We start from the raw sequence: 16,334 nt of genomic DNA, 5'->3' as shown, positions 1-16,334 counted from the left end.
ACTACCTGTATTTTTGTAATAGTGCCTTCGCATGTCCATTACAGTCGAGTGCAAAATTTTAGAGACCACGGGAGTGGCGAGTACCGCCATCTACTCTTTCCTCCGCCGTCTCCTGTCCTAAAGCGCTTGTTTCTTTCTTTACTTTTTGCTTGCGAAAGCAAGTCGGCGGTGGCGCACATAGAAAGTCCACGTTGAAACTTTCAATACGGACAGTATTGACGAGTAAATACAAAGGTGTATAGCTTAGGTTCACATGATATTGTTCATTACTACATGGAGCTGCAACAACAGGCAACGAGCAGCAATCCCTTCGCATTCAAAAGTCCAGCCAAAGTTCCATAATGCTGCTTTCGGAAGCGGTTATGCAGCACATAAGTGCGTTCTCACAAAGCCAGTACCAGCCGAACAGATGTTCTCAGTCACTGGGAATACATGCAAAATTTCAAAGAGGAGCAGGTGGAAGGTAATAAAGTTAACATGCTGCTCCACCTGAATGTCTGGCTGACACATGTCTAACTGCAAAGTTAGAGCGATAAACAAAGATATTTATATATGTGTAGAGCTTTACTAGCACGAATTTTATTTGCACCTCTAGGTCAGAACCTAATGAAAGCGAAAAACCTTGTTCGTGTCACGTAACGCTAGATCGTTAGTTTTGAACATCGATAAGTGACGAACCAATATTTCTCATTTTGACATCAGAGACAACTGTTATATTCCGTTCTCCATAAGGTTCATGCAAGAATGCAAGAACTGTGTCATGGCTTGACGGTTATAGTGAAGTTTTGGTAATATCGCTGGAAATGTAACACTATCGACAACGTCACCAACAGCGAACGTTAGTGAACTATAGTGTACCAGGATAATACTATCGATACTATCGACAGTTTAAAATGACTATAGGTATACTGTCACTCGTCATTCGTAGTTTTGCTTCACTAGCACTTTGCACGTCTCCGCGGTGTAAGGCTCGGCGTAGTAGAACAAATCAGGTTATTAAACCAGCAAGTTTTGCACATTTCTGATTTTTTACTGGCTTCGGTGAGAAAGGTCTCATAGGATCTCGAAAGTGGCTGGCCCATCTTTACATACCAAGACAAATAGTTTTACTTGAATATAATCTTCAAGAAATATCAGTTGTTCAAGCGGTAAACACCAGTGACGAGAGAATCGTTGGTTGGTTTGACAATGACTCCCAACTCTGATTTCGCACCAACCCCTAGAGCAATACGAAATGGATGCTCATTCAGTCACAGGTTATGCGCGTCACAGTGCTATGACATCCATGTTGAAATTGTCGTTTTACGAATGTTCATAAACATTTATTAGCTTTCAATGAAGTGAATGCGAGAAATTCGGGTGAGCAATTTAGCTCCGGCGCTCTAACTGTGCGTCGCATTTTTGGCATTATATTTGTTGCCAAATCAATCGACCGAGACTTTCCAAAAATAAAACGTTCAGCGCGTCTTCCAACCATTTTACACTTTCGCCTATATCTTAGATGCAATGGCTGCAAAATATTGACACATGCGCGTTATGTATCAACAGCAAAATAAATTAATTATGAACTGAAATCTGAAATCGAGAAGGGTTTTTCTTAGCCTGTGTCGCAAAGCACAAATACATGAATCTGCTGCGCAAGCATTTAGAGTGCGTTTAGATCGTCAATTGTTATAACTAATATTCACTTCAGGGTAGATATAATTGTGAATATCCTAAACGGGTGTTGTCTTCGTATAGTAACTAAACAATACCGGGTCAATGAACCCATTTGAAATGAGCGAATAGCGTCAACACCATGATGTGGAATTCTTCATGACATCAACAATGATGCTATGACACTTCCCATATTGTGTGTTACTTGCGGAGAACATTTTTGAGTTGCAAGAGGCAATACATTATAATAAAGGAAGCTTTTCAGAAGGCAACCCACTACAAAATCTTAGCGTTTACAGTTGAACAACGAACTTACTCTTTTTATTTGTTTACAGTTCATACGCACTTATATGAGGCGCACTCAGTGTTTCTCAAAGAAGAGGGGATAATGAAACATATACGAAGGAAGTAATTTAACTGCGTTACACATGATTCTGTAGGTTATAACCGCGTCGTTGAGACAGAATACACAAGTAGCATCTGAGGGATATCTCCAGTTTCTTTCTGCACATTCCGTTGAACAAAAAAGATGTAATTAAACATCAAGACATATTAAACTTGTTATGAAATGAAGAGATATTAAAGGATCGTTTCTTTATGCCTATTTCCTTCATTGCAGGTTTCGTCGTGGTACTTCTCCAAAAGTACCTCACCGTGCACCAGATAACCCTTTTCGGCAGCCTCTTGCTCTGGGTGCCGTTGATTGGTGCAGCCTTCGCTCCCAACATCACGTGCATGACACTTACCCTCGGTGCTCTGCATGGTAAGCGTTTTCAATTGGGCTGCTTGGTACAGCGCCATCATGTGGTTCATCCTTGGCTATAGCGCTCGCGCTGCTAGAATGCGCTGTTTTACGAACACATTTATCTGCATGAGTTATTACACATTTACACTTGGCTGCCACATTCTTGCAACCGAAAACAAAATTCAGGCTTATTATGTCGACTCTTTTTACGTGCAAAACTATGAAGACTTACTGAATGCTCAGTAAAGTTTAATTTGCTGCTTTCGCCATTAGCTTAGGCTTTTCTGATCGGTCGTAATCGTCTAATTTCTCTCAATGTAGCGCACTGTATGCTAGGCTTTCAGACCTGTCGAAAAGCGTGCCGAGCATTGTCCCTACAAGCTAGCGTGTCAGGCAACACATCCAGTAGCCGCCACTATTGCAAAACAATGTCTGGCGCAGGTTTCCTTGTGCACCTGTATACACCTACGACAATGTTCACGCTGGCATTCGAACAACGCAAATCTTGGCCAGATTTTGCTGTTACTGTACGAGTGACTGGGAGTGTGAAAGCTCAGACGACACCCTCGTTATTAATATTTTGGCGTCGGAGCGCTTAGTTTGTTTCTTTTACAACTACTCAAAATTTCTGCTTTCACATTGATTATTTGTGCATAGTATTGTTGCTTTCCAAAGTTTAAACGTTATCAACGAGGTTTAGGACTTTTCGTCCAAACGTAGTACAGCGCGTTTGATAGTCGCCGTCGTGGAGATGTCCTAATTTATTTTCAGTGACTGCTATTTTCTAACATTTGCCGAAAGCATGCGCATGAGCAGTGTTGCATGGCTTTCGCATCAAAATGCGGGCATCGTAGCCGGGAACTGAAGCCGAAACAACGTGCGCGATATGCACTTGGCAACTGCATCTTTCTTTCTTTCATTTTGTTTTTGTTGTTGTTGTTTTCGTTGACATCGTTCACATTTAGTTGGACAAAGCTTCATAGTTTGTGCGAAGAAGTGAGTTCATTTTCTAACTTTATTTACTCTATTCGCCCGAAAAAGCAGTTTTAAGTGTTTTTGGGCATGCATATTGACGAGCGCACATATGTTATCTTTTTTCCGATGACCCTTTTTTCACCAGTTAACCACATTACAAAGTTAACGCTACGCCCAAGACGGGCCTGCATGCATCGGAAATTCCTAAATGTTGTCGCCGATTCTATGGGCAAGGAATATTTCTAGTCAGAATATATGCGCGACGCTAACAGTGTTATACATTCTGGAACATAAGCGAGCCCCAGCAATGACGCTGGAAATAACGATGAGTCATCTATAAATAGCTGCCGCACTTGACCTGTAGAACTTATTTCGATGGCCTACGACTATGCTCGGCGCTATCCCTGTGCTTTCAGTGTCACTTACTTTACTTGGCGCAAGTTGCCCCACTGAAGAATTCGATTCGTGACTCACACTTTCTGTCACTACATTGCCATTCACCGCCACCAGGACGCGGCAATAGAGAATGTCACTTGATAGCGAAAACTGTTAAGAGACTCTCTCTTGCAGTGACGGTGAAAAGCGAAGGTGGCGTGCAGTGTCAGATGCCGATAAAAAAATACAGTCAGAAAAGCTATCGGTGTAGGAGTTCCGAGCTTGCCATTGAAGCGTAAGTACCAATGACTATACAATAAAAGTTACCCTGCGTATATTTCCATCGAATGTCCCTGAAACATCGAGAATTTTCTGTTAGATACATCCAAAATGGGTGAAGTCTACCGATATTGTGATAAATAAATGCGTGACCGATGGCGGGATCAGACCCCAGTCCTGCAGCACAGAACCTCAATGCTCGAACCATTAGGCCAAAGGCCAAGCAAAGCTGGTTTCGTGCCAAAGTCGCTTTTTGAAACACATGGCGAGTTCGTCACGTGCTTATTTCTCGCATTCTTCCCTCATGACAGTCATGTTAGACTGCATTTACCCTCGATATGCGCACATGTTTTGGCAGACGGATCACAATAAAACAGCGTGAGCATTGTCAGAAGTTGACGTGACATTCGAACATACATTTGTCGCGTCTGGAGCGTAATCTTGTGTACTTCTATGAGCAGCTCATAGTACGCTATGTGTTGCTTTAGAAATGCAGCTTCCTGTTTGCTTCATAGATCATCATTGCGAAAAAAATCACATTACTTGGTTATTTTGATTTTGGTTGTTAAAGGAAGAAATAAATTATCGCTTGAAATCGGCTTTTATGCAAACTATTCAGGTCTAATTAGTACAATAATGCAAATCTTGCAATAATTCATGAGACACTCAGCTTTTTGACAATGTGTCCCTCACACCTGCTCCCGTGAAATTCCAACAGCCAACATTTTTAGAAAAAGTTTGCTGGCTCAATATATTCTGGTACTGCATGTCACATGCACAGACGATGTGAAATAAAGAGGGGGGTTTCTTCTTCACTCCCTTTCTATTTATTCATTCATATACTTTTCATCAAACGGTGTGTGCTTGTACACGTCCTCTAGCTGTGTCCTGCGTCTCATTCTTCGCGCCCAATGAGTGCCGCGTTGCAATGCAGTGTTCGGCTGTTGTAGTAACCAAATGGCCCACATTGATGTGCGAACTGCCTAGCGGAGATCATTGTTTCGCGACCATGTCCTGTGCTTTTTGAACTTGTCTTTTCCATTGGTGTATAATACGGGCTCGTCGTATTGTGAGGTAGAAGATATTTTTTTGCGTGGGATAGCGAATCATAGGCCCATCTGATTGACCGCCCCGCCTTTCCTTCTCATACTTCTCTGTGCAGCTTTGGAACCTGAACCGGTACTTTTTGTGAACGGTTATTGAGTGAAACATTTACTCAAGTGGAATTCAACTGCGCGACATAAAACACGGCTTTTGAAAGCGCTCAGTACTCGTGTTCTTACATGAAAAGAACAAAATTTGCACAACCAATATAACAGATGGCATTACCGAAACACGCATTCAACACTTGATGTCGTTCACTTAGACTTCGCAGAACTGCGAAAGTATACTAAACACGTTAAAAAGCTAAGTAATTAATTGGATAGACTGATAGGCAGTTGATATGGTCTCACGCACAATGTAGCGTGAGAGGCACATATACTGTGACAAAATAGACGGCGTGACATCCCCGCGTCTTTTCTGTCGCCATGTGTATGCTTTTTGCGGTATGTTGTACGTAAGCATTTATTTTAGATAAGTGCGAATGAATGCATATTCCCGCTGTAACAAACGCAAGGACAGAGTGACCAAGGACTTGATTTCTTTGCATGCCTGAAAAGCGTTTGACGGTGTAAACATGCAGGCATGGTAAAATATTTTAGCATTTATATCTCGTGAAATTGAGTAGTTTTCATAAAAAGGACATGCAGGTGCCATGAGAAGCAGTCTTCCGCGCAACTAAGGAGCAAATTGATTGGCCGAACGAAGTACTTGGAATTGGAAGCGGTACATTGCCACGTATAAAAGTTTGCAGGAGGATGCTAGTACAGCTCTGATTGATCAGTAGGTTGACATAGCCTCTCATTTCAACATAACCTAAGTTTCATGGGTATCCTTGCTGCTACTAAAAAGCAACGTTCCAACCTTTTAATGTACAGCTGAGAGCTAACAAGATTGTAGATGTTAAAGAAACAAGCGGAACTGTAGAAAACAAAGTGAACTCCACAGAAAGTATAAGGAAACATATTAAAGTTATGCAAAAAGAATGTTATCAAGGTGGGAAATAGGTTACCTGGTAGTAATGAGAACAAAGTTCTAGAAAACTGGAGCTCTTCCCATAAAGCACGATGTAGTGTGGCGAAGGTCTGTACCTCCATTCAGAACGTTGGTGGTACATGTAGCCGAAAGGAACTGAGAATCCGCACCAGAACAGACTTATTTAAATACTTACACAGGATGAAAACAAAATCGAGTTGAAAAAAACGTCCCTAGTCTGCGGAAAAAAGGACACACAGACAGACAACAAACTTTATTTGATCCTGGGGAGCTACTGTCAGGACCCCCTAACGGGAGGCCGTTGTAACCGCTGGCCGCGCCCACGCAGACAGGAAGAGCCGAAAAAAAATTACTGCAGCACTCTACTCACGATGACTATCGACAACGACTTGAGTACGATGAGACTATGACGACGATATGACGACAACTGGATGAAGAATAGGGTACGACGACCGGCAAGATTAATATACGGTATGACGGCGACGGTACGACAAAGAATGCGGGATAGCGTATATGTGACGACGACGGAACGACGGCGACAGCGGCGGCATAATCACGATTGAATGTCGAGCAATTAGAATGACGTCGGTGGATCGACGAAGGTTGTATGACAACGACGGCATGACGACAATAGGATAACGTCACTGAAATGATGACGATGATGAAATGACAACGTGACGGCGATGGCGTGAGGAAAGTCGGCTGTTGAAGTTACAATTATGACGATGGTATGAGAGTTACATATGGATAATGGGATGAGGACGAGTGTATGGGGACAATGGCGTGACGATGTATGACGAAATCTGAAGACGACGATGGCATTACGAGAGTGCGATGACAAAGTTGGAGCGGCGATTATGGCACGACCACGATGGTCTGACGACAACCGTTGAATCAGCGAGAATCGCGATGATGGCGCGACCAAAACGGCATGACAACAGTATGACAAAGGATGGCTGATAGTGTCTACGCGAGGACCACGCAATGACGACGGCGGCATGACAATGACGTGTATTGTCAAGATTGAATGACGACAGCATAATTACGACAGAATGCCGAAAAGAAGAATGACATCGATGGTTAGACGAAAGTGGTACGACGAAAGTAGGATGGTGATACTGAAGTGGTGACAATGCTGAAACAAAAGCAGGACGAAGATGGCATGAAGACAATGGTATGACGATGACTTCTTCTTCTTTCTGGGGTTTTGCGTGCCAAAACCAGTTCTGATTATCAGGCACGTCGTAGTGGAGGGCTCCGGGTTAATTTTGGCCACCTGGGGTTCTTCAGCGCACACTACAACGCAAGCACACGGACGTTTTACAGCAAAGCTGCGTACCTCTCGTTGGTCGGAAAAATACACACAATACGCCATACCCCGTACCAGCTGTGCGATAGCTTCGCCGAGCTGGGGGAGAGAGAGCTGAGAGAGAGTGAAAGAGTATAAAAATAGCATCGCGCAGCGTAGCGGATGCGAGGGGGAGAGGAGGAGTTAGGCAGGTGGTAGTGTACGAAGTTTAAGTGGCTTTAGCGGGAAGCGTAGAGCTGCTGCCGACGCCGACCGCATTCACGCCGAACTTGCCCGGTGTCCGTGACTGTAGCCAATGCCTCTGGCGGCGGCTCGGCAGGTTTCGACCAGAGAACTGGACACTAGTAGCCGCAGAAGAGAACATCCCGAGTTTATATTGAGGGAAGCCGAGAGTTCGCGTAGGCGAAAAAAATGAAGATCCGGAGGCTTGTGAACGTGCCGGTTGAATTCATCGCGATACTACGCAGAACATCACGAAGAAATCCTGAGCGCCAGAAACTGAGCGTGTGGTTTGCCACTACATTACTAGGCTTTCCCCAGCTCCGCTGCTCTCTGGTGTTTGCGGTAGTAGAGCCACGCATAATTTTTACAGCGAAGCTCTATACCTCTCGTTGGTCGGAAAATTTCGTGGCCTAAACACAAAACGCAGGTTAACATCTAAGGCAAATGGCATATCTTTCTCTGCAATCAGGCTTATATATATATATATATATATATATATATATATATATATATATGCTTAGTGACGCATTACTATGCTTTAATTTTTGAAATGGAGACCCGTCTAGCAACTCATTCATTTCATTCTAAGACTGCCATGGGTAGAACACGTAAATTAAAGAAACCAGAAGATCAAGATAAGTACGACGCTCGACCATGTGTGCTATTTGATAGAACTTCGCTGGACATTCACGTTCGCAGAGCGGGATGGCGCCTTACCTAACTGAGCCACCGCGGCGGACGGCATGACGAGATTAAGATGTCGAAGTTACAATGATGACGATGGAACGGCCACGAATGCGCAATGAAGACCGTATGAGGAGGATACACTGACGAGGATGCCATGACAACAGCAAGGCGACAATGTGATGACGGCGTGTGTGATGACAATGGAAATGGCGGGACGATGACTGTATTACGAACCATGACGTTTAACAGCGCCAACTTGGACAAAGGACGGTGAAAGAGACAGACGTAGACAATCGCTCACTTCCAACTGAATTTTTATTCCAGAAAAAAAAAACATATATACGGGGTGCGCATGCGCGATCTTACACCAGCGCTGGCTCATATCTATGACAAACTAAATCGAAACATCAGTGCCCCAAACCAGTCATTGTGAAGGAGCGGGCGCATCTTTTTTTGCGCATCTCAAGTATGATAGCTCCTTCGTAGATAAGGCTATTGATAGGGCTATGGTCGATAGGGCTTACCGCAATGTTCTCTTCAATTGCCGCTGCCTCTATTATTGCGATAGCAATTATATGGACACTTCTACCGGATTTCTGCCATCGCCGTAGTCGTCGTCGTCGCCGTCGCCGTGAGGTTCCCTATAGATAAAATCTTCGCCGCGCGCCGTATGCCCGAGCGGAAGCGTGCGGGGACGCGCGCTATCACGGAGAGCGAACGCACGCAATCTCACCCACGCGCAAGCAAGGAAGCGGGAAGCCAGCGCCGGAGGGAGCGCGGGGGGGGGGGCACTTCTACGCTGCCAACAACCGCGCTCGTCGCTCGTCCGCACCGTCTCTTATCTCCACACGGCTCTGACCTTTCTGCGCCGTGCATTCGCCGATCAGTTTCTGTTGAAGCGATAGACCGCACGTACCTTCGCCCGCTGCGGCGTATATACGCTCACTGCCAGCGTTGTGACAGTCGTTGTCTGTAGTCGTTCAGTGTGATATATTCCTGTTTGTTTGTGCGCGCTCACACCACGCTTGTTCATTCAGTTAGTAATAGTCGGGCCACATTTTCCAACGCACGCTACACATGCAATGCTGCCCGGATCGGCAGTGCAGCACTACAGGTGTGTCCCTTCGCACGCGCTGCCCACGGGAAGCGCTTCTCATCAACACCACGGTTTCACACGCGCCTTCTCGTGGTCATCGAGTCTCTCTCTCTTCATGTCGGTCTACTTACGCTGCAGCACACCTGCTTACTTAATCAGCTCATGTTTACTACAATTCATATTGCTACCAAAGCCGCTCACCTTACTTCGTATGACATTGCTGTGTTGCTATCGCATTCATTGCTTCGCCCTTAGGGCGAAACTGTGACATTTTTTATGAGTCTGGTGTGGTCATGTGCGTGCTTAGCAATAATTGTGGGGTCATAGAGAGTGGCTTAAAGCTGCTTTCAGAACAGTGTTGTGCCAAGAAGCCATCCCTGCCCTTCCGAGTTTTTTGATGGTGCTCTGAAGGCGCACATTTATACTCCTGCTTGTCTGCCCCACGTATGGCTGCCCACGTGAGAGGGATATATTATAAACTACGTCTCTTGTGAATATTTTTTACGGAGGGATCCGTATGCTTAATATTGACGCGAAATAAGTTGGCGCGTGGTGACACTGGCCCCTTGAGGCGAGAACGACGAAGTTCGTGGTTGCGCGCGCGCTCTCCGAGGTCCAGCCATTATTAAAGGCGGACGTGTTTTTTGCCTATCTGTTGCTGGTCAACCATTCTAGCTGTACTAGCTGGGTGACATTTCTGGTGGAAGTGCTGGGTACGGTCGATGTTAAGATCTCCGGAGCGCACCCCAGACATAAGCCCGGCGAGTAGTTCGGCCGAGCTTACCCCTGTGCACGTACGTACCAGCCGACGTCTCCAAGGACTCCAGCCACAGCACGGTTTGCTACCCGAACGGAGTAGAATGACGAACCAACCACCTCCTGCCGCTACTGCAGCATCGCACGTGGTCGTCAATCAGATCCGGGCGCCGAATCATTTCCACGGGAGTGCTTCAGAGGACGCCGACGACTGGCTTGACCATTTTGACCGGGTCGCCAACGTCAACGACTGGACACACGAGCGTAAGCTTCGCTACGTGTACTTCGCTCTTGAAGATTCCGCTAAAATATGGTTTGAGAACCACGAGGCGACACTGACGTCATGGGAAGAATTTCGTCGGCAGTTCCTCAATGCCTTCGCCAGGGCGGACAGGAAGGAGAGGGCGGAGTTAGCAATGGAGTCGAGAGTTCAAGGCCCGAATGAGCGAGTGACGGCGTACGTCGAAGACATGAATCGCCTCTTCAGACGTGCGGACCCCTCTATGACTGAAGCAAAGAAGGTGCGCCACCTAATGCGCGGCGTAAAAGAGGACATCTTTGCTGGCCTCATTCGAAATCCGCCGACGACAGTGGCAGAGTTCCACGACGAAGCCACCACCATGGAAAAGGCCCTTCCACAGCGGGCCAGGCAATACAACCGCGACGCCGTGATTTCAAGGGAGCTCTCTGCCGTTACCCTAGGCAACGACGTCGGCGCCTTGCGAGAACTCATCAGGGCTGTCATCAAGGAGGAACTGCAGAAGATGCAGACGACCGCTGCCTCTGTGGGACAACTTTCCATTGCGGAAATGGTGCGCGCCGAGGTCCGACAGGCCGTCCATGTGCCTGAACAGTACGAGGCACCACAGCAGAGAACGCGCCCTGAACTGAGTTACGCAGAAGCAGTACGCCGTCCACCACCTTCAAGTGCGTATAGCATGGTGCACCCCGCTCAGCAATTGGACGTTAGCTTCAGGCCTCGCAGCACACCGCACATCGCCCAAGCAAGAACTAGGAAGAGCGACGTCTGGCGCACCGCTGACTACAAGCCCCTTTGTTACCATTGTGGCGAAGCCGGGCACATCTACAGAATGTGTCCGTATCGTCATGTGGGGCTCCGAGGATTCGCCCCAAATGCACTTCGTCCACGACCTGGTGAGCGGCCGCCGGAAATAGAGAGTTTCGTCGCGAATCGTCGCAATGGTGATCAACGATGGCACGAGCCCCGTTCGTCGTCTCCTGCTCGTTACAGGTCACCATCACCAAGCCAAGCCTTCTCTCGCGGCGCTCTCAGACGCCGCTCACCTAGCCCGGCGGCTCGGGAAAACTGAGTTCAGCGACCTCCGGAGGTGAGGCCGCTGACGACGACTGTGCGCAAGATCCTCCACTACGACGACAACGACGAAAACAGAACGACGCAGACGTACAGACGCAGTCAAACACCGTGCGAGAGGTAATAACGTCGAACATTCCCGTCACCGTAGACGACGAAGAAATAACAGCGTTAATCGACACTGGAGCGGACACCTCAGTTATGAGCATGGACCTTGCCTGCAAGCTGAAGAAAGTTTCTACCGAGTGGACTGGGTCGCAGATTCGCACTGCAGGAGGCCATCTGCTAACCCCGGTAGGAAGATGCACAGCTCGAGTGAGCATTCGTGGATTTATGTACCTCGGAGATTTCGTTATCCTCCCAAGCTGTTCGAGGGACCTAATTCTGGGAATGGACTTTCTGCAGGCTAATGGAGCCGTCATAAACTTACAAAAGTCGCTGGTAACGTTTTCAACGGCGCAGGCCTTAGCAGGGAGCAGCACTGACGACACGTATGTCAACGCCTTGAGGATTGTCGACGAGAACATCACGGTGCCGCCAAGGAGTAGCGTATTGACCCTCGTAACCTGCGACGCATTCGACGACTATGAGGGTATTGCCGAGGCAAATATCCCGCTGTTGCTCGAAAGACACATCTGCATCGCCCGGGGCCTTGTTCGAATACAGAATAAGTGCTCGCAAGTTTTGTTGACAAACTTCAGCCATGAGTATCAGCACGTCCCACAAGGTACAGCTGTGGCCTTTCTGAACGACATTGCTGACTTCTCCGATGTGGGCACGTTACAGGTGACTTCACCGGATGCAACAACTCACGCCAGCCTGAGTACCCGCGTCCACATCAATGCTGACTTAGCAGATGCACAGAAGGATCAGCTACTGGACCTAGTGACAGAATTCTCTGGCTGTTTTTCCACAGAATCTTAAGTCCAGCGCACCTCCATTACGCAACACCGGATAGTTACAGAGGAGTCGGCGCGGCCTGTTCGTCAGCACCCGTACCGCGTGTCACCTATGGAGCGGGAGGCGATTAAGCGTCAAGTTGAAGAAATGCTCAATGATGACGTCATCCAGCCGTCGACAAGTCCGTGGGCGTCGCCTGTCGTACTCGTAAAAAAGAAAGACAACACGCTCCGCTTCTGCGTTGACTACAGACGGCTTAACCGAGTCACCAAACGCGACGTTTACCCCCTGCCACGGATCGATGACGCTTTGGACCGTCTGCGTCATGCTGAGTTCTTTACTTCGTTAGACCTAAAGTCAGGGTACTGGCAAATCGAAGTGGACGAGCGTGACCGTGAAAAAACCGCCTTCGTGACTCCCGACGGGCTATACGAATTTAAAGTCCTGCCTTTCGGTCTCTGTTCCGCTCCTGCTACGTTTCAACGAATGATGGACACTGTACTCGTCGGACTAAAGTGGCAGACGTGTCTAGTGTACCTAGACGACGTTGTTGTGTTTTCCAGCACGTTCGATGAACATCTCACCCGACTACGAAGTGTCCTTACCGCAATACGCAAGGCAAACCTCACCATCAAGCCTGAAAAATGTTACTTTGGCTTCCGGGAACTCAAGTTTTTAGGCCACGTGGTCAGCTCCCAAGGAGTACGACCAGACCCAGAAAAGCTAGCTGCCGTTGCCGAGTTTCCTCACCCTAAAGACAAGAAGGCTGTTCAGCGGTTCCTGGGCCTCTGCGCTTACTACCGCCGTTTCGTTGAAGGCTTCTCGAGGATTGCTGAACCTCTCACGAGACTGACGCGACAAGCTGTGCCCTTTGCCTGGACGGAAGACCAAGAGCAGGCCTTCACCGAATTGCGCAAACGCCTTCGATCCGCTCCAGTGCTGGCGCATTTTGATGACACCGCGGCAACTGAAATTCACACAGACGCAAGCAACGTAGGACTCGGGGCTACTCTGGTTCAATGGCAAGACGGAGCAGAACGTGTAATTGCGTACGCGAGCCGTAGTCTCACAAAAGCAGAAGCTAATTATTCAACCACCGAAAAAGAATGTTTAGCAGTCGTGTGGGCCATCAGCAAGTTCCGACCTTACTTATACGGCCGGCCATTTCGAGCGATCAGTGACCACCATTCGCTCTGCTGGCTTGCCAATCTACGAGACCCGTCTGGTCGCCTCGCTCGTTGGAGCCTCCGCCTCCAGGAATACATGACTGTTGTCTACAGATCGGGCCGTAAGCATAGCGACGCTGACTGCTTGTCACGTTCTCCTATTCCCTCGACACCCTCCGACTTGGAGCTAGATATGCCGTTTCTTGGTGTCGTCGACGTGGTGCGCATGGCTGACTACCAACGTGCAGACTCTGAACTGCTTCCAGTCATCCGATATCTCGAGGGAGCCGACGTTGTTGTCCCACGCCCACTTTCACGAGGATTGACATCGTACTGCCTGCGGAACAATGTCCTGTACAAGAAAAATTTCGAGAACAGCCAAGAAACGTTTCTTCTCGTCGTTCCGACGGCGCTGCGCGAGGAAGTTTTACAGGCGTGTCATGACGATCCCTGTGCCGGCCACTTAGGCTTCGCGAGGACATTAGCGCGCATACGGCAGAAATACTATTGGCCACACCTATTTTCGTCGGTTCAGCGCTATGTGCGAACGTGCCGTGACTGTCAGAGGCCACCCGTCAAGCCTGCCGGCCTCCTTCAGCCTTTGGACCGCCTCCGGCGCCGTTCCAACAAGTGGGAATGGACCTTCTTGGTCCGTTCCCCACGTCTTCCTTGCAAAACAAGTGGATAATCGTGGCAACCGATTATTTAACTCGCTATGCGGAGACAAAAGCTGTGCCGCGGGGAACTGCTGCTGAAGTCGCCAGCTTCTTCGTCCACAACATCGTGCTTCGTCACGGTGCACCCGCTGTGCTCATTACTGATCGCGGTGCAGCGTTTACAGCGGAGTTGTTGCAACAAGTCGTCACGCTGACGCATATTGACCACCGAAGGACCACAGCCTATCATCCCCAGACTAACGGCTTAACAGAGCGCCTGAACAGAACATTGGCCGACATGCTATCCATGTACATTGATGTGGAACACAAGACATGGGATGAAATTTTGCCATACGTGACGTTTGCTTACAATACCGCTGTGCAAGAGACCACCGAGTTTACACCATTCGAGCTCGTTTACGGACGTCGAGTTACAACCCCCTTAGACGCCATGCTCCCGGTAGACCACGGAACCACAAGGAATGACACCACTGAAGAGTTCGTCGAAAAAGCAGAGGAAGCTCGCCAGCTTGCTCGGAATCGCATCCGCACCCAGCAGAATACCGACGCCTGCCGTTACAACCGGACCCGACGGAACGTCCAGTACTCACCAGGCGACCGCGTGTGGGTGTGGACACCTATCCGACACCGTGGGCTCTCGGAGAAATTGTTGCGCCGCTATTTCGGTCCCTACGAAGTCGTACGCCGGCTCAGTGATGTGAACTATGAGGTGGTGCCTCAAAGCTCTGACCCTAGTTCGAACCGACGCCGTCCCCGTGCTGAAGTCGTCCACGTAGTACGGATGAAGCCGTACTACGCACGCGAGGGATAAGCAACTCTCACAAACCGCTTCAGCATTGTGTACATTCCTGTATGTCTCTTTTTTTTTTCATGTTGCCACCCTTGCCCATATTGCTCGCCCCATGCCCTTGAAGCGACCGGGTCGGTCGCTTTAGAAAGGGGAGCAATGACGCGAAATAAGTTGGCGCGTGGTGACACTGGCCCCTTGAGGCGAGAACGACGAAGTTCGTGGTTGCGCGCGCGCTCTCCGAGGTCCAGCCATTATTAAAGGCGAACGTGTTTTTTCCCTATCTGTTGCTGGTCAACCATTCTAGCTGTACTAGCTGGGTGACAATATTGCAGTCTTGTTCTTCCTTATTTACAGGGCAGGTCAGTCTGCATAACTCGGATAATTAATTAGGAGCGGAAACGCAACAGAACAATGTTTCTGCATCTGAACTAATCGAGTGGTCTCTGCGCTTTAGGTGGGCCCGCCTTGCTTCATTGTGATAGGCGTGTCGCGGGAGCTTCTCGGCCGGCATTCTGACAACATCATGTTTACGCCACGTAAGGAACGCAGTGCTTTGCTGTGAAAACTACGCACCGACAGGTACTATTCTAGGTACCGTACGTTGGGCTACTATACGCGCGGGAAAACGACGTCACAAACCGACGAGGTCTGCATAGGCTACGTAGGCTGCTTTACAATTCGTTCCAGCAAGCAAAGTTGTCTAACCTGTGGTCTTAGAATACAGCTTCTTCTGTGCACCAGTCTCTGCGATTGGAGCACCAACACGCCTAGACATCTTCCGACACCTGGCGTTCAAATTCTAACGTAATGGGAAATCGTACAGTTAATGTGAGTAATGCTCTTCAGAAAATATGCTAAAAAAGGAATCTGTAGTTTCATGTGTAATTATTGATGAACACGAAAAATTGCGTGAAGTGTCCATAAAACGCACCAAGCGCCTCAACGTGCTATCTTGAACGTGGGAAATTGCTAAGGATGATTGATTGCGCTTGCTCAGGCAAGCGCCCATGGCTAATAGTGCGAGCATCAAGCTGTTGTGCTAGGGGTCCCTCTGCTCGAATCCTGCCGTCGGATAAGTTCATTTACGTTTTTCTTGCTTTTTCTTTTTTCTTGACGACAAAGTGTTTCTTAGCGACTTACACCACCAAATTTCTATACCCGGCATGTTTCCGACCTCTTTCGTGGTCCGATCCCAGAGATTTTGTAGCCTAAAAAAGCCGCGCATGTGGCGGCGAGCCGATTCGGAATACGTGCCTAGCAGCACTTAGCAT

General features: G+C 48.2%; 1 protein-coding gene across 1 annotated transcript in view; it reads left to right on the top strand.

Annotated features, from left to right (window-relative positions):
• LOC119445478 (monocarboxylate transporter 3-like) overlaps nucleotides 1-16,334 on the top strand; it is a 117,265-nt gene that overhangs the window by 50,005 nt on the left and 50,926 nt on the right. Inside the window, exon 3 of the mRNA XM_037709760.2 lies at nucleotides 2,276-2,419. Coding sequence (XP_037565688.2) covers nucleotides 2,276-2,419 — 144 coding nt within the window. The remainder of the gene's footprint in view (nucleotides 1-2,275; nucleotides 2,420-16,334) is intronic.

This window comes from Dermacentor silvarum, chromosome 3 (genome assembly GCF_013339745.2).
Source record: "Dermacentor silvarum isolate Dsil-2018 chromosome 3, BIME_Dsil_1.4, whole genome shotgun sequence".
In the NCBI taxonomy this organism is placed as follows: domain Eukaryota; kingdom Metazoa; phylum Arthropoda; class Arachnida; order Ixodida; family Ixodidae; genus Dermacentor; species Dermacentor silvarum.
Note: the sequence above shows the minus strand (reverse complement) of the source record. Positions and strands in the feature narration are given on the sequence as shown.